Source organism: Sphaerodactylus townsendi, linkage group LG15 (genome assembly GCF_021028975.2).
Source record: "Sphaerodactylus townsendi isolate TG3544 linkage group LG15, MPM_Stown_v2.3, whole genome shotgun sequence".
Classification (NCBI taxonomy): domain Eukaryota; kingdom Metazoa; phylum Chordata; class Lepidosauria; order Squamata; family Sphaerodactylidae; genus Sphaerodactylus; species Sphaerodactylus townsendi.
In genome coordinates, this window is record NC_059439.1 from 4,274,779 (window position 1) to 4,292,582 (window position 17,804).

The following is a 17,804-nucleotide window of genomic DNA, read 5'->3' on the forward strand; positions in this document are numbered from 1 at the left end:
GCAGATCCTAGAGGATGAAATTCCTTGCCTACACCTGAAGCATCTTTGGCTCTTTCCGCACAGCAAATGTATAATGGGTTGCAGTAGGGATAAAGTAACCCATTTTCCTGTTTTCGTGTTCACATGCATTTGTGCAGGCAGCGATTTGAGCCCACAGAAACAATCTGGGTTGCTGTCGCATCTTCGCACGGAGACGCATTAATTTTTTTAATTTACTTCCCACCAGTGCATAGCTATGCAGGCATTCACAAATGCCCCCCCCCCCCCCCAATGCTGATGTCTCACGATACAACCATCTGCATAAATAAAGTGCCTCCTGCCCGGCCGTTCACTCGCGAACAGCTGCAACCTGGGATTTTTGAAAACTCACGGATAATGCAATTCTCAAAAAAACCAGTTTGGGGGAAGTAAAGTGGGGCAGACTCATTTTAGGGGTGGGATCTGTGTGAAGTTCCCCCCCCAAAAAACAGGTTTTTTACCATCCTACACCCGTGTTCATTGGTGTGTGCGGAGGAGGCCTTTGATTGTCTTTTGACAGTCTTATAAGAAAGGAAATTCCCTGTCATGTCTCAAGAAAACAGGAGTCGGAGGAACAAAACATAGTACTTTATTCCATAGCTGCTACTCACACATAGCTTAAAATCACTCTGCAGCTGTGCTCAATATAACACACTTACTAATTACCAATTACAGTGCAACAGCTGCAGACTCTTAAAACCATACAATACATTACACCCCTTCCCCCTAACTCCTGTAATAATCTGGTGGGATTCTCTTTCGCTGCGATCGTCTCAGCTCCCGCTCTGGCTCCTGAGTCTGTGTTTGTTCCTGGTTCTGCAAAAACAATTGGACCCTTTGCTGTTTTCCCTTTATCCTGCATCTCCGTTTGCCTGTAACGCCCCAGGTTCCTCGGGGACAATTGGATCTATTTACTGCTTCCTCACCCTGCAGCTCCATCTGCCCCCTTAACGCCCTAGCTTCCTCAAGGACCTGGGGTTCCTGATCTACTGTTGGACCTGGCACTCTCTTCCTTACTTGGTCAACATGTCTGCGGATCACCTGCCCTTCTTCAGTTTCCACCCTTATAAGACAAGGGCCCTGTTGGCTGCCTCACAACCAAGCTGGGACCCAACACGGCCCTGCTCCATAATTCTCGGACATACACCGTGTCATCCCTATCAAATGTCCGGGAGGTGCTTTCCAACACTTGGTCTTCTTTTCGCGGACGATCATCAACCGAATCGGGATGCATTCGGTCCAGCAACGTCGTAAGTTTCCGATTCATTAGCAACTCCGCAGGACTCCTCCCGGTGGCTGTGCACGGTGTTATGTGCTGTGTTAACAAAAAAAATTCGCCAACCGACGGTGCCAATCCCCTCTACTATTCGGCCGCCAATGCATCCTTTGTTGTACGGCACCATCCTTTCTGCCTGCCCATTAAGTAGTCGGGATGAAAAGGGGCCGAGGTAACCTGGCGAATAACACCATTAGCCAGGAATACTCTAAACTCCTTAGATACAAACGCTGTCCCATTATCCGATACCACCGTATCCGGGAGGCCATGGGTTGCAAATAACTTACGCAGTGCCCTAATTACTGTTTGTGATGTCATTGACATTACTGGCACTACCTCTAGCCATTTGGAATATGAATCCACTACAATGAGAAACACCTGGCCCTGGAAAGGCCCTGCAAAATCAATATGTACCCTTGACCACGGTCTGCCACTTCAAAGGAAACTCCAAATTAAACTGTTCCAGCTGCCCTTGAAAGGCCATAATTTACTCACAGTCCTTGCTTCACAAAACTTGCTAGACTCGTCATAAGTTTATCCTCGTCGCCAATTGTCATGTCTCAAGAAAACAGGAGTCGGAGGAACAAAACATAGTACTTTATTCCATAGCTGCTACTCACACATAGCTTAAAATCACTCTGCAGCTGTGCTCAATATAACACACTTACTAATTACCAATTACAGTGCAACAGCTGCAGACTCTTAAAACCATACAATACATTACATTCCCCAACTCCCCAGAAAGTTTGTTATTGTTCTGCCCCATTGGATTGTTGTAGGTTGAATATGAAGGGCTCTGAATTCTCCCATGCCAGATAAATGCTGAGACTTCATTGCCTTGTTGCTGACTTGCATTCTCTACCCCATCTGCAGAGGGCAGCTCAACAACAAGGAAGTTCCCTTGATCACCCTATGGGGTTAGTTTCTGACTCCTCCCACAGACAGGGAGTCTTCCACTTCCCAAGCAACCCTGTCTTTTGATCTGGGGCAGGGTTGGTTAGTTCCTGGGATTCCTAAAGACAGATTCTTTTTTCCTCTTGCAGTTTCACTTTTGTTATGTTTTTCTGCCCCCCCCCCCCCCGGCACATTTTTAGTTAAGGTTTCCAATTGCCCATGAACTTAATTAAGTTCTATTCCTTAAATAGCAAAGTTAACATGGCCATCTTGAATACCTTCCCTTACCATTCTTCAATTGTAGGTATAGCTGGAATTTACCAGATTTAAACTGCGGGTTTTTATGCTAGACTTAATTTTGTGTTGTAGTGAATCCACTACTAGAGGAAGCAAACTCTTCTTCTTGCATCTCCAGTTCCCCCATCACCCTGAACAACCTGAAGCTTTGACAGCTGCCTCACTCGATGACCACCTGCCCAGTGTCCTAGCTGCCCTAAGGCCTATTACAGCCCAGTCTTAAAGAGGCAGTGTCCTGCTTAAGGTTTCCAACCTCCAGGTTTGGGTTGGATATCTCCTGCAAGACTAGCGAGATCGGTCTCCCAGGGGAAATGACATCTTTGGAGAGTAGACTTTCCCTTCCTCAGGCACTGCCCCCAAATCTGCAGGAATCTCCCAATCCAGCAACTTTAGTCCAACAGCAGTATTTTATTGCATTTATACTCCACCCATTCCCAACAGCAGTCAGGCTCAAAGCGACTTACATTTAAAATGTTAAATAATACCATAACTCTGCAAAAAAAAAATTAATGATAATACTCAAACCTAGATTTCTACCTACAGATGAGCAATAAAATTACAATATTCAACCCATAGTGTATATCTCGCCATCTCAAGATAATCCTTATCATCAGGGAGTTGGGGAGGACAAGAAGGCTAAATGAAAAGAAAAACGAAAATGACAATGAAAGGGAGGTGGGGAAAGTGCTTAGCTGAGTGCACATGTTGGTAGTTAGTAGTATCTTTCAGGGTACCAGGAGAAGAGGTCATGGCCACAATTTCTTGGGCAGGGGCAGTGGTGGGGCAGTTATGGGAGCAGACACCATGGGAGGGGGAAAGTGGGTTTCTCTGGGGCTCCGTCTGTTGCCAGAAGAGGATTCTGGAGCCCAGCCTAGGGCCAGGATCACAGTTAGTCGACCCTAATTGCAAATCAGATCCTTACGGTCTCTGTGTATTGATGAAATTGCTGCAAAACATAAGCTTTCTTATCGCACAGTCATAACTGCTCAGACAATTTAATCTTCAACTTAAGTCTCTGTCTCTCCTTTTTAGGTGAAGAAAGCAACAGATGCCTACAAGAAGGACGTTGCTGTCCAGGAGCGCAACAAATCACTGAAGCTGTGGCGACGGCTGCGCGGCGGGGAGATTGGCTTGGAAAGGGGGAATCCCAGCTTTTATCAGACTTTTTCCACTTACTCATGGTCATGGAACATCTGCCAGGAGCTGCTGACTCCCCGAGAACTCCAGGAGTATGACAACCGACTGTATCACAGTCTCTCCCAATTAGCCACCCCGGTGAACAAGCCAATCAAAGCTAATGAGAAGCAAAGAGGAAACAGGAAGTAATCCCGTCTGTGGTTGGCATTGGCTTCCTCTTCTTTGATTTAAGGGCATTCCCAGAACAGTCTTGGATTAGTGTCCAGATTGCACAGCCTGAATGGGTGAAGTGCAGGACTACACTGTACGTTGGCTAACACAGTAAAAAATCCAGACAAAAGGTGCAAATCTCTCGTTATTTTGAGTGCTTCCCCCGCCCCCCTCTTGAATATATCAATGGACTGGCTAAGAGGAAACACAGCAGGAAAGTGGTACTTAAGTCTAAGTAACATACTAACCCCCTGCTCATGTTGATTCTCTGCTTTACAGGGATTCTCTGCTTTACAGCATTCCAAGGAAGTACACTTTCTTGTAAAAAGTAGACCCCAATAGGGTGCGGCATTCTGGATAGCCCAGTGTTCCACCTGAGTATTATGAGGAAGCCCTGATCACTCTAGGATGCACTGTCTTCATCTCACTAACACCTCTGTGAGGTTCAGGCTATTGTTCTTTTCCCTGCTTTTACAAGTGAAAAAGGATGCTTTACATTCTGAAAATTCACCAGACTTGAATTTGAGGAAAGCCCAGTATCCCAAGCATCTACGGGAAAGAACTTGAAATTCTGCAGCCAGAGCCTTTTGTATAAAGCACAGTTCGTCAGTCAAAAAGATTCGAATCAGGAAACCAATGCAAAGATACCCTTGTTTTGATTAATTCCTCCACCAATTGCCATGTACCCAGATGGATGCCCACACCAAAGGTCTATGTGTGTAAGTGGAGTCATCTGTCCAGTGATGAGAAAAAGAATTCCTTTCCACATTTTAGTAAAATGACATGCAAGACAAAAAAAAATCATAATTGATTTCTGCTTCATCAAGAGGAGACCACAGGGCATAGAAACCTACACTTTGGTCAGTGGATGTCCTCAGCCACTCCACTCTTCCCCACTCAGTTCTGTTCTGGCCCAGGAACATTGCCCACACACATTTTTCTGTTTCAGCGGCCTTCTAGAATGTGGAATGTTCATAACCCAAGTGTCCTGCCCAAGGCTAGCCTGACCTTTGCCAATTCTTCCTGTGAAGGAAAGACGGGAGTGGGCTGTTCTCTTTCCAGTAAGGTAACCGAGAGAACAGGGTTCTTCAATTCCAGATACTCTGAAACTGCTGAGTTTTTAAAGATTTTATTAAAAGGAAAGGAAATAAAGGAAAATAACACCAGTCCCAAAATAAAGCTAAACTAGCCAGTGGTAGGCATTAGACTTGGGCAAATGAGCAAAGCTCATGACAAAGGAGCAAAGGGTGTGCTAAACGATGACAGGGAGATTGCAGAGAAGCTGAATGAATTCTTTGCATCTGTCTTCACCCAAGAGGAGGAGAGGAAAATTCCTGCACCTGAACCATGCTTCTTGGGAGACGAATCTGAGGAACTAGCGAAGATAGTGGTAGACAAGGAAGAAGTTCTGGCAGCCATTGATAAACTAAATGCTACCAAATCCCCTGGCCCAGATCGCATTCACCCAAGAGTTCTTAAAGAGCTCAAGCATGAAATTGCTGATCTTCTCACTTTAATGTGCAACTTATCCCTGAAATCAGGCTCTATCCCTGAAGACTGGAAGATGGCCAATGTCACAGCAATTTTTAAGAAAGGATCCAGAGTGGACCCGGGAAATTACAGGCCAGTCAGTTTGACATCTGTTCCTGGTAAATTAGTAGAATCTATCATTAAAGATAAAATTATTAAACATGTAGAAAAGCAAGACCTGCTGAGAAAGAGTCAGCATGGCTTTTGCAGAGGCACAAAATCCTGGCCATCTTGCCACAAACTTTACTAGAGAGTTCTTTGAGGGTGTAAACAGGCATGTGGATAAGGGGGAACCAGTGGACATTGTCTACTTGGATTTCCAAAAGGCTTTGACAAAGTTCCTCACCAGAGACTATTGAGAAAACTCAGCAATCAAGGAATAAGAGGGGAAGTCCTCCTATGGATTAAAAAAAAACTATGGTTAAGAAACAGGGAAGCAAAGAGTGGGTGTAAATGGGAAGTTCTCACAATGGAGAGATGTAGGGAGTGGTGTCCCCCAGGGATCCGTTTTGGGACCAGTGCTCTTTAACCTATTCATAAATGACCTGGAAGTAGGGGTGGGTAGCGTGGTGGCCAAGTTTGCAGATGATACCAAATTATGTAGGGTGGTGAGAACCACAAAGGATTGCAAAGAGCTCCAAGCGGACCTTGATAAATTAGGTGAAGTGGGCTAAGAAATGGCAAATGCACAGTTCAATGTAGCAAAATGCAAAGTGGATGCACATAGGGGCAAAAAAAATCCAAACTTCATATACAAGCTACAAAGGGTCAGTGCTATCAGTCACAGACCAGGAAAGGGATTTGGGCGTCTTAGTTGATAGTTCCATGGGAATGTCAACTCAATGCATGGCAGCTGTGAAAAAGGCAAACTCTATGCTGGGGATCATTAGGAAAGGAATTGAGAATAAAACTGCAAAGATTGTCATGCCCTTACATAAAGCAGTGGTGCGACCACACTTGGAGTACTGTGTCCAGTTCTGGTCGCCGCATCTCAAAAAGGATATTGAGGAGATAGAAAAAGTGCAGAGAAGGGCAACGAGGATGATTGAGGGACTGGAGCACCTTCCCTATAAGGAGAGGCTGCAGCATTTGGAACCCTTTAGTTTGGAGAGGAGACGTCTGAGGGGGGATATGATTGAAGTCTATAAAATTATGCATGGGGTAGAAAATGTTGACAGAGAGACATTTTTCTCTCTTTCTCACAATACTAGAACCAGGGGGCATTCATTGAAAATGCTGGGGGGAAGAAGTAGGACTAATAAAAGGAAACACTTCTTCACGCAACGTGTGATTGGTGTTTGGAATATGCTGCCACAGGAGGTGGTGATGGCCACTAACCTGGATAGCTTTAAAAGGGGTGTGGAGAAATGGCTCCTTCCCCCCCCCCCTTCTGTTTCCTTTTTCTTTCATCCTCTCCTTCTCCAACCAGGTACCAGAGATTTGGAGGACTAAGAAATCCCAGAGATACATCAGGAAATGCTACCTGACCTAGGGGGAAATGATATCTTGACCCAGCCTGACCTGGTCAAAGGAGGGTGGGGTCTGGGATCTGATAAATTGAGGGGAAGAGAGGGGCGAGGTCTCTTTTGCTCAGGTCTCTCTGGAGGGGAGCAGAGCTCTTGCCTGAACTGGGAATGACATCCATTTTTCTGGACCATGTGCTCAGCCAAGTAATGTGGCTCTTTGCCAATGGCAACATTTTAAGCTCTAAGGACCTGCCCTGCTTTCCTACCATCTTTAGCCAGGGTATGTATTAGTGATAGGAAAAAAAGAAGGTTGCGTTTTATCTCCTTTATTTTGTAAACCCTTGCTAAATCTGGTGTGTGCTAAAACATATGGTAATCATTTTCTTTTTAATAAATACTTTTAAAACCTTGGATGTGGAGGAAAGTTCTCTGTACCACTTATGCCCTACTGTCTTGGACACGCTATTTAAACAGGAGGTAGAGGAAGGCTGAGCAGCTTTTCCTCCAGGATCTCCAGTCTACCCTGTGGAACCCAGGAGAGAGAACCAAGGAGGCAGGCAGGGAAGGCCTCGTGCAGTTCTGGAAAAGAGCTGGGAAATCCTGATCGTCCCCAGCAGTCAGTCCTCAAATGATCAGGTGATGGCAGCATACCCAAAGAAAGTTAGCCCTCCCAGGAGAAAGTCGGTAACTCCTGGGGGTGTGCAGAATGCTTGAGAAATAGGGCCTGCCAGCCAAAAGCAAGCCACGTTTAAGCCACAATTTGGTGGCAGCGGTGGAATAAGGAGAACAAACAGAGAACTGGTGGTTAAAACAAACGGGGAATTTGGAGATTGGGCAAGCACACACAGAGAGAGCAGCGGAGTTTTGGCTTTTTTAAGGTCAGCTTCTGGGTAGGGTCAGAACAGTTTGCAAGCTAGGATGGGCTAGAAAGGGCATGTAGAGAGGTGTGGCCAGTAGCAGCTTCGGGAGGAATGCCAGAAGCAGAATATATCCTGTGAGAACAAGTCTGTAGATGAGATGAAGGCTCTCCTGCTAAATGAAGTTGATGGCAGCAGGGGCAGCTTCAGCTCTCACTACTTAAAACAAGCCCCAGCCAGTGATGCAGTCAGGATCCAGGAGTTAGAACTGGAAAAGTTGAGGCTGCAGGCAGAAAAGAATAGAACTCAGAGGCTGAGAATCCAGGAGGAGCAGCAAGAAGGTGCAAAGACAGGAAGACAGAGAAGCCACTTAGGAGAGAGTGGGAGGAAAGATGCTGGAGAGAAAGGAGAAGATGCAGCAGGAACAGAGGAAGCATGACCTCGGATGTTAAGTCTGCAGGAAGAAAGCAACGGAAAATAAATGTACCCCCAAAGACTTTTGCACAATACAGGGAGGAGGACCCCTCCATATATCTTACAAATTTTTGAAAAGAGCAGCTATGCAGTGGGGAGTGCAGGGCCCAGTACATGTCTACCTCTGTAGCATTCTTACTGGGGGGAGCTGGCTGCCATCTATCATAGCATGCCAAATGGGATGGGGAAGTAACTTTTAAAAGATTTCAAAGCTACTGTGCTTAAAAGGTTCAAACTGGGGCCGACCACTTTCGAAAGCAATTTCAGGTCTTATCTCCCCAGCAATGCAAAACGTATTCTGAGTGTGTGGTGAAAATGAGTGAGATGGGGAGAGATGGGTGGGAAGAAGCCAAGAAGCAGGGGACTTTGAATCATTATTCCAGTTACTGGTGCTAGACCAGCTCTATTCCAAACTCCCCAGGAGCTGAAATGTCTGTGTGGGACAAAGAGGCCCCCAAAATGCTACTGAGGCCTCAGAAGTGCCGGATGAGTTGGTGCTGAACAGAGGGAGGGAGGTTGGACTGGAGGACTTCCCAGTTGGGAAAGGGAAGGGAAAAGGAGGTTCAGAGGGTGGGAAGGCAGAGTCTCAACCAAAGCAGGAAGGGCTGCTGCTCGGCAGAGGGATTAAGAAAGCCCCAGATTGACTAGTGGAACCGGCCTCAGGTTAGGAAATGCTTTTATCTGTGAGGCACCGACCATTTTCTGAGGCCGGGTGTGCCCACAGTTGCAAATAAAGACCTCCAAACCGCCTCCAAAAGCACCAACCAGCCCAAGGTAAAGGGCGGGTGTGTGAGGTGAACCATGAGTGCTCTTTACCACAATGGAGCCTGCAGAAGCCTGGGGTGACTATGTGGAGCCAATGCGGCTGAGGGACCAGCTGGTTCTGGGATATGCTGACACAGGTTCCTCTGTTGCCTAGTGCGAGAGCTGATCTGGTGTCAGAGTCTGATATTCTGCCCAACACATCATTTCAAATCCAGGGGATTGGTGGGAGCCCCAGAGCTGTTCCTGTAGCACGGATGCCTGTGGAATGGAGAGAGAGGTTGGTGAGCCTCCGCAGGAAATGGGGGGTTATGAAGGACCAGCTACCCTGTGTTGATTGGCGGGACCTTCTGGGAGGCAGTACCCAGTAAATGTGGTAACCCACTTGTAGACCCTGAGTGGGTGGGGAAAAGTCTCTGAGGGAGACCAGGACTCCACCTGCTAGGGGAGGTTGGGACCCCAGGTGCTACAGGGGAAGGGGGCCCAGATAACCCAGGAAGGGAGGGCAAACCCATCTCAGAAACTGAGGTGGGGGTGTCACAAAAGCAGTGAGAGGGGCAGTTCTCCCCGACACAGCTGGAGGAGCTGTGGATCTTTCTGGCAAGGAAGAGTATCTGTCTTGCTCTGGTGGTGAGCAGACAGAGGTAACAGGTAGAGGGCAGCTCCCCCAGGTGCAACAGGAAGCTTGGGGTTTGAGGGAGACAGAACTAGAGCTGAGGCTGGCTTTGGCTCAGAGGAGCAGATAGCCCGAATGTTTGGGTGCACCAGGGTTTCTGAAAAGAGAGGTTCAGTGTGATCCTAGTCTGGAACAACTTCATGAGAGTGGCTATAGATCAAAGAGGTGGAAGTACTCTGAGGCCCTGTCTACGAGCAAGTTGTCTGGAAGCAGGGGGGGCTTTGGTTGCCACAGGGCAGACAGGTAACAGGGATGCCATCAGGCAGCTAGTAGTGCCAGGAAGTATAGGAGGAGACTTATGGGTTGGCACATGACATCCCATGCAGGCATAGGTATCCCAACAAGACTAGACAGAGGCTTCTGTTGAACTTCTACTGGCCTAAGTTAGCACAGGATGTGAGGGCATATTAGCTCCTGTCCAATCTGTCAGAGAGTGGGCAAGAGTGGAGTGCAAGGCAAAGAGAGCACGTTACAGCCTCCCTATCATGGGAGAGGCATTCCAAGGAGAGGTAGGCATTGACATGGTGGGCTTTCCCAAAACCTACCCAGAGAGGAGAGGTTCATTCTAACTTTGGTGGACCATGCAACTAGGGTACCCTGAGGTGGAGTACCACTGGCATCGCGGTGCCCAGTGTGAGCTCTGGACAGGTCTTTTTTTGTCAGTTAGGTTTTCCTACAGAGATCTTGACAGACAGGGCACAATAATTTCCTGTCGAGGAGTTGATGGAATGTCTGTGGAAGTGTTGTGGGGTGAAACATCTTAAGACTACAACTTACCACCCCCCAGTCGAATGGACTCACAGAGAGATTCAATAGGACCCTGAAAGGGATGCACAAGGGACATATGTTGATTCTCACCCAGGACTGGGATGAGAAGTTACCACAGTTGTTGTTGTTTGCCTACAGGGAGGTTCCACAAGGAAGTCTACTGGTTTCTCCTTTGAACTCATGTTTGGGAGAAAGGTCAGAGGCCGCTAGATCTGGTAAAAAGAAGGTGGGAGGAGAAGATTCCTAAGGCAAAGAGAGTCCAGTGGTTGATTATGTTCTGTCATTCAGAAGGAAGCGGCAAAAGATATGATGAGTGTTGTTCAGGAGAACCTAGCCAGGCCCAAGCCACACAGAGCAGTTGGTATGATAAGACAGCAAGGTCATTACTTTTTTTTTTTGAGTTAGGGGACAAAGTGATGGTTTTCTGCCTCTTACATCAGACAAGCTGAAGAAGCTGACATGCATAGGGAAGGACTGCATGTGATTGTGGATAGGCTGGATGATGTGTTGCCCATGCAGTGGCATTGGAAAAGGTCTGGGAAAAAGACCAAGGTTGTACATGTTAATATGCTGAAGCCATATCTTGAGAGGAGGATGGTGGTGGAATGTGACTAGGAGAGAGGGAGGAGGCGAGGAACCAGATGACACCTTAGTGGATGTTTGGCCACTTCTCCTGAACCTGTTCAGTGGGAGTTGCTGGTGTGGCCTGCAAGTGTGCGGTAATAGACAAAGGAAGAAACCTGTCAGTGTTACTGGGTTTGAGGATGTTTAGGAAACTGATCCCTCAGGAGAAAACTTGTCTTCAGTGCAAAAGAAGAGATGTTTGGCAATTGTATGGGCACTGGACAAACTGCAACCTTACTTGTGGGGGCAAGAGGTACCCTCTTGACAGACCATTCATCCCTCCAATGGCTGCAGACCAGAAGAACTCAAACACTAAGCTGCAGGGTGGTCATGGAGGGATTCAGGAATTCAACATGAAGATTGAACACATTGCTGGGCCAGTAACAATGTGGTGTAGTTCCTGTCAGGAGGACATGGACTCATGAAGCCGAATGTCTGTATGTATCCTAATGTATCTGGCTGCCAAATGGCGTTGTTTGGATTTGCTGCAGAAGCCCTTCTGTAAAGGGTGCTCCTCCGTGAATCTTAGGAGGGAGATGTGAATGTCCTTCCCCCCCCTTCTGTTTCCTTTTTCTTTCATCCTCTCCTTCTCCAACCAGGTACGCAGAGATTTGGAGGACTAAGAAATCAGAGATACATCAGGAAATGCTACCTGACCTAGGAAATGATATCTTGACCCAGCCTGACCTGGTCAAGGAGGGGTGGATCTGGGATCTGATAAATTGAGGGGAAGAGAGGGGCCGAGGTCTCTTGTCAGGTCTCTCTGGAGGGAGCAAGGCTCTTGCCTGAACTGGGAAGGAGCAGCATCCGTGCACAAGACCATGTGCTCAACCAGGTAATGTATAACTGCCAATGGCAGCATTTTTTAAAGCTCTAAGGACCTACCCTGCTTTCTACCATCTTTAGCCAGGGTATGTGTATTGGTGATAGGAAAAGAAGGGATTTCTGCGTTTTATCTCCTTTTATTTTTTGTAACCCTTACTAAAATCTGGTGTGTTAGCACAAAACATATGGTAATCATTTTCTTTTAATAAATACTTTTAAAACCTTAGCTGTGGAGAAAGTTCTCTGTACCACTTATGCCCTACTGTCTTGGACCGCTATTTAAACAGGAGGTAGAGGAAGGCTGAGGCAACTTTCTTCCAATATCTCCAGTCTACCCTTTGGAACACAGGAGAGGGAACCAAAGGGGGGAAACTAGGCAGGGCCCTGAAGTACGATTTGGAAGAAGCTGGGAAATCTGATCTTCCCAGCAGGCAGTCCTCAAATGATCAGGTGGTGGCAGCATACCCAAAGAGAAAGTTAGCCCTCCCCAGGAAAAGTCGGTAACTCCTGGGGGTGTGCAGAGTGCGAAATAGGGCCTGCCAGCCAAAAGCAAGCCCGTTTCGCCACAAGGGGCTTGGACAGATTTATGGAGGAGAAGTCGATTTATGGCTACCAATCTTGATCCTCTTTGATCTGAGATTGCAAATGCCTTTACAGTCCAGGTGCTTGGGAGCAGCAGCAGCAGAAGGCCATTGCTTTCACATCCTGCATGTGAGCTCCCAAAGGCACCTGGTGGGCCACTGCGAGTAGCAGAGAGCTGGACTAGATGGACTCTGGTCTGATCCAGCTGGCTTGTTCTTATGTTCTTAAAGTCCCCTTCTCGCCTGAAGGCTGAATCAGAATGACCTGACTCTGTGAACGAAGTTATATGACCTTTGTCCCCTTTGGGGTGTCAGATCCATCTTCCTGGTCTGACAGGTTGGGTTTTAAAATGTGGTCCTGGAAAATCTAATTTCCTCTGTGGAATCATAAACACAGTTTTATAGCTTTTCTAAGGGGCAAAAGGTCTCGTTGTTTATGATCTAGCCAGGCCACGTCAAAAAGCAAAATGGTATGTCCTGCTGGTGAGTTATCTCCAGTGAGCTTAAAGGCAAAATTTATACTTTCTTCACACTCCCCTACAACTACAAACTCTTGATGTGACCTCATCACTGTTCCTTCAGGGTTACTGACCTGCATGAGCATAATGGGGAGGAGGAACAGAAGTAGGGAGGTGGGGATGTTGCCTTCCCCTAGCAGGATTTCTCTCAAGGCAACCGCTGAAGTTTCAAGCAATTGTGGAGATGCCTGATTCTTCCAGCGTCTGCTCTTTGGCTGACACCTTGTGGTTCCTTAAGAGAATAGACGTCCTTCTCCTGCAGTGGGGAAGGGGGGAGAGATTTAATCCGTGAGCCCATTTTTTCCCCTCTCTCTGTTTACCTCACAGGGTTATTGCAAAGGCAAAACAGGGAAAGGAGCTCCGTGTATGGTGGCCTAAACTCCTTGGAAAGTGGCCTAGCTGTCTTTGGCTCCACTGACCACATCTCTTGGCTCCTGCTATAGCTAGTCACCTGATGCTGGACACAATCACAGCCAGTGTTCAGTGTCTGATCTGGCTTTGTTCTGTTCTTCCGTTAAGTCCAAGCTAGAGAAGACATTCGGTTTCAATCAGTCATTTATTATGGTCATGGACAAGCTAAATAAAATATATATTAACGGAACAATAAGGATATACATATAACCAGAGGTGGGATCCAGCAGGTTCTCACAGGTTCCCGAGAGTAGGTTACTAATTATTTGTGTGTGCCGAGAGGGGGTTACTAATTGGTGATTTTGTTTGCCCGCGTGATTTTTGCCTTAGTTATGCCCCTCCTCTCAGCAGTAGTGCACAGAACTTGAAGCAGTCTAGCAGGAGGTGCACCGGCGTGCGTGGCAGCCTGCGCCTGCGTGCATTTGTTTCCTGCCCAAGGACCAGCGCAGCAGCTGTGTCCTTGCCACAGCCCTGCCCAGGAATGCCCCACCCTTGGAATGCCCGGCCATGCCCCCGTTGTGCCCCGCCCAGCACCATTGGCACTACACCACAGTTTGAATCCCACCATCATGGGAACCTGTTACTAAAATTTTTGGATCCCACCACTGCATATAACCTCTACAAATTTTTTAATGGCAAATATGTGTCACTGACACAGAGCCAGTAAACTCTGGCAATGATCTGAGGCTTCAGGTTCAAGATCTCCAAGAATAAAGTAGGTAGATATTCATCATCTCCAAGATCAAAGGAGGTCGACAATCACCAGCTCCAAGATCAAAAGAGGTCGACAATCACCATCTCCAAGATCAAAGAAGGTCGACATTTACCATCTCCCAAGATCAAAGGATGAAACCCCTTTTTTAGGTTCTTAGAAGTTTAGGTTTTAGGTTCTTTAGAAGTTTCAGTCACCCGACGATTGGCACCTTGTGGGTCAATCTGGCCATTGGCACGCTTCAGGCCAGGTCGTAATTGTTTCCTGACGGCTCACTTCTTTCCTTGGTATCTGAGGTGTCCGGGGCGCTCTCCTTGTCAGTGGAAGGTGCCTCCTAGAGTGCCACAGCGGCTTTTGGGGAAGACTGGGGAAGATTCGTCTCTTTGCTCTTCGGGCCCACAGTTGGTGCCCTGGCGGCTGCCAGAGCTCTCTGGGCACGTTTCTCAGGGCACTCGGGGATTAGGTGCCCCGCTTCTCCACAGTGCAGGCAAAGCCTGAGGTGGCAGCGGCGGGCATAGACGGTCACCCTGTTTCCCTGGCACTCTCGGGCTCCGGTGCCGGCACTCCTTGGGTTGGGTTGGAGGGGTACTCGTCCCACGGCGCTGATCGGCTTGTTGGACCTCCTTCAGACAGGCCTCTGCATCTCCAGCCAGACATCGCCATCCTATCAGAGTGTCCGGATCCCCAGACATGAGGGTCCACTGAAGGACCTCCGGATCCAGCCATCTTTGAACATGTGGATGAAGATGCGCTTGGGCCAATTCCGCAGGTAGCTAGCCAGTTGGCGGAATTCGGCCCCACAGTTGGCTACCAATCAGGATCCCTGATGGAGGTGTTGCAGCCTAGCTCCCGCCTTCTCCTCCAGGAAGGGGTCTTCGAATCAGCGGCAGAGTGAACTTGTGAAGTGGTCAAAATCACGGAGTTCGAGGGCAATGGCAAGCCACCTCTGTCTGTTCCCTGTTTGAAACTCACTTCCTTGTCTGTTGAGGGATAACATTCAAAGGGTCTTGAACAGAAAATGAAAAAGACAGCAATGAGCTATTGTGTCCTGACTAGCGGACTTGTCAGTCATGGAATGGCACAAGCCTCTTATGCAGCAAACAAGTAGACATATTTACATGGAAGTATTGCAGTGAGTTCAAGGGGACTTACTCCTAGATAAACATGTGTGAGACTATACCCTTAATCACCGGAAACTGAGAAAAGGCTTCAGGATAACAGTCCTGTGAACATTTAGACTCACTGCGACTTCTCAGAAAACATATACATGATGCATTGGTGGTCAGTTTAAAATATATGAGGAAGCACATTTCTGTGATACTGGGTGACTATGTTTGAAAACAAGACATGGGGGATCTACTGTGAAAATGGATGAGATGACCAACAGAGTTTGCATTCTTTGCAGATTACAGGGGAGCCACCCGAAACACCCTTTGGAATTAAAAATGCTGTAATGACGCTCACAATCTTAAACATGCTTATTTAAGAGGATGAAGCATGCTTCCTATAACAAAGGCTAACGCAACAGGGGCTTTTTGTTAGCATGTCAGGCTAGGTAGACCCAGTTCAAATTCTCATTCTGTCACTAACTTGGCCAGGTGACTGTGGGTAAGTCACTTTCAGCCTAGTCTACCCTATATAATTGATGATAAAGTAGAGAAGGCAGTGGCGTAGCTGCCACAAGGACATCTGGGGACACCCGTGGGAATGCACCAAGCCCAGCTACGTTCCTCCTGCTCCTGGAAGTGGCTAGGTCTTGGCATGATGTGCGCACGCCACCCAGACCAAGCCCGTTGGCTGGCCTCCAGGAAAGTGTAGTTCCCACTCACCCCCCCCCCCACTTACCTGAGTTCAGTCGTCTGCAGGAGTTGGGGCTCGCAAGGTCTCCTGGGAAATGTAGTTCCCACCAGGCTGCTTTTTCAGCCAGAAGCTCTTTGCAATTAGCTGAACTCAGGAAAGTGGGGGTGGGGGGCGCTGCATGAGGGGGCCTGGACACCATTTTGCCCTGGGCGCCATCCCCCCCCCCCCGAGAGACGGGGAGTGTAAGGAATTCCAAAGAGCAGAAATAAAAAGGCTTTTTAATTATAAGTCCGTTTATTCAGACATCCTGGAAAGCACACACACACGACATGGCAGGAATGAGCAACCCCGCTCAAACAACAGGTTATAATGCTGACTAACTCATCCCCCCGGCTCCGTTCTCATGAGAACGGAATTCTACTATGCGAAAGCGAGATAAGCATTCTCACAAGGTTGGTACAGGTCCTGGCCGGACGCCCGGCCAAAAGAATCTCCGTCAAGGCCAGGTTTGGCTGTAAGGGAAACAAGAACGACTGAGATCCTTACACTCTGCCTCTCCTAAAAGAAATCTCCCCCTCTTCCCCCTCCCCCGGTTTGTCCGGAAAAGCTTGGTGAAATGCAGCAATTAAAGAGTGGGCGTCGATATTCTCTTTATACACCCATTGATTATGGAAAAAGAATAGCCAACCCATGACACTAGATATTGTAGACGTTTGCGAAAGAAGCGAGAGTCCAGGATAGCATCTATTTCATAATGCTTGTGTCCATCAATTATAACTGGCAGGGGTGTCTCCGGAGGGTCGTGCCAGGCATCTGAAGCGGGAGCCTCCTTGAGCAAGCTGGAATGAAAGACGGGATGAATGTTACTTAGTGAATTAGGCAGATCTAAGCGAGCAGTAACATCATTGATCACTTTTGTAATCCAAAAGGGACCCACAAATTTCTTGCCAAGTTTTGAATATTTGTGCACGTCTGGAAGGTTTTTAGTGGACAAATAAACCCAAGCCCCAACACGTAAGGGAAATTCTGAGCGGTGTTTATCTGCCTGAAACTTTTGGGCTTCTTGAGCCTGTTTTAAGGTAGACTGAACTGTTTTCCAGCCTTCAGCTAGTGACAAAATCCATTGATTGAATTCTGGTGGCTGCAATACCTCCGCCGGCAGCTGGGGCAACGGCGGGAAGGATCGACCAGAGACTACTTCAAATGGGGTTTTCTGCGTACTGCTATGAATTGCATTATTGTAAGCATACTCTGCGAAGGGAAGCAATTCACACCAGTTGTCCTGATGGTAGTTTGTATAACAACGTAAATATTGCTCTAGTGTTCTGTTCGTCCGTTCACTTTGCCCGTCACTTTGAACGTGGTAGGGGGCGGCGACTGCTGGTGTGGTTCCCAATAACTCCAGGAAAGCCTTCCAAAATCGAGAAATGAATTGGGGGCCACGATCCGATACCACCTTCTCAGGAGAGGAATGCAGGTGGTAGATGTGTTGAATGAACAACCGGGCTAGTTTGGGAGCTGAAGGTATGGTGGTGCAAGGAATGAAATGCGCTTGTTTGGAAAAGAGATCCACCACCACCCACAAAACAGTGTTCCCGTGACTGTCCGGCAAGTCAGTGATAAAATCCATTGAAATAACCTGCCAGGGTCGGGAGGCAATGGGGAGAGGTTTCAGTAATCCATGAGGCTTCCCCGGTATTGACTTGGCCTCCGCACATATGGAACACCCTTTAATGTAAGACTCAACGTCCTTGCGCATAGAGCGCCACCAAAACTGGCGGCGGGCTAGATGAAGGGTTTTCACAAACCCGAAGTGCCCAGCCTGACGAGCATCATGGCATGCTTGAAGAACCTGCTTTCGAAGGGGAGGAGGAACGTACCAACACCCCCCGCTTTTCCAGACACCATCCTCCCAGCGTAGCTGTGCATCTTTTTCCTCTGTTGGTAGCTCGCGTAATCCCGCCTCCT

At 47.8% G+C, this 17,804-nt stretch overlaps 1 protein-coding gene across 1 annotated transcript in view; it reads left to right on the plus strand.

Annotated features, from left to right (window-relative positions):
* Positions 1 to 3,945, plus strand: part of EFCAB3 (EF-hand calcium binding domain 3) — a 50,526-nt gene extending 46,581 nt beyond the window's left edge. Inside the window, exon 29 of the mRNA XM_048517815.1 lies at positions 3,518 to 3,945. Coding sequence (XP_048373772.1) covers positions 3,518 to 3,811 — 294 coding nt within the window. The 3' untranslated portion in view covers positions 3,812 to 3,945. The remainder of the gene's footprint in view (positions 1 to 3,517) is intronic.
* The last annotated feature ends 13,859 nt before the right edge of the window (positions 3,946 to 17,804 follow it).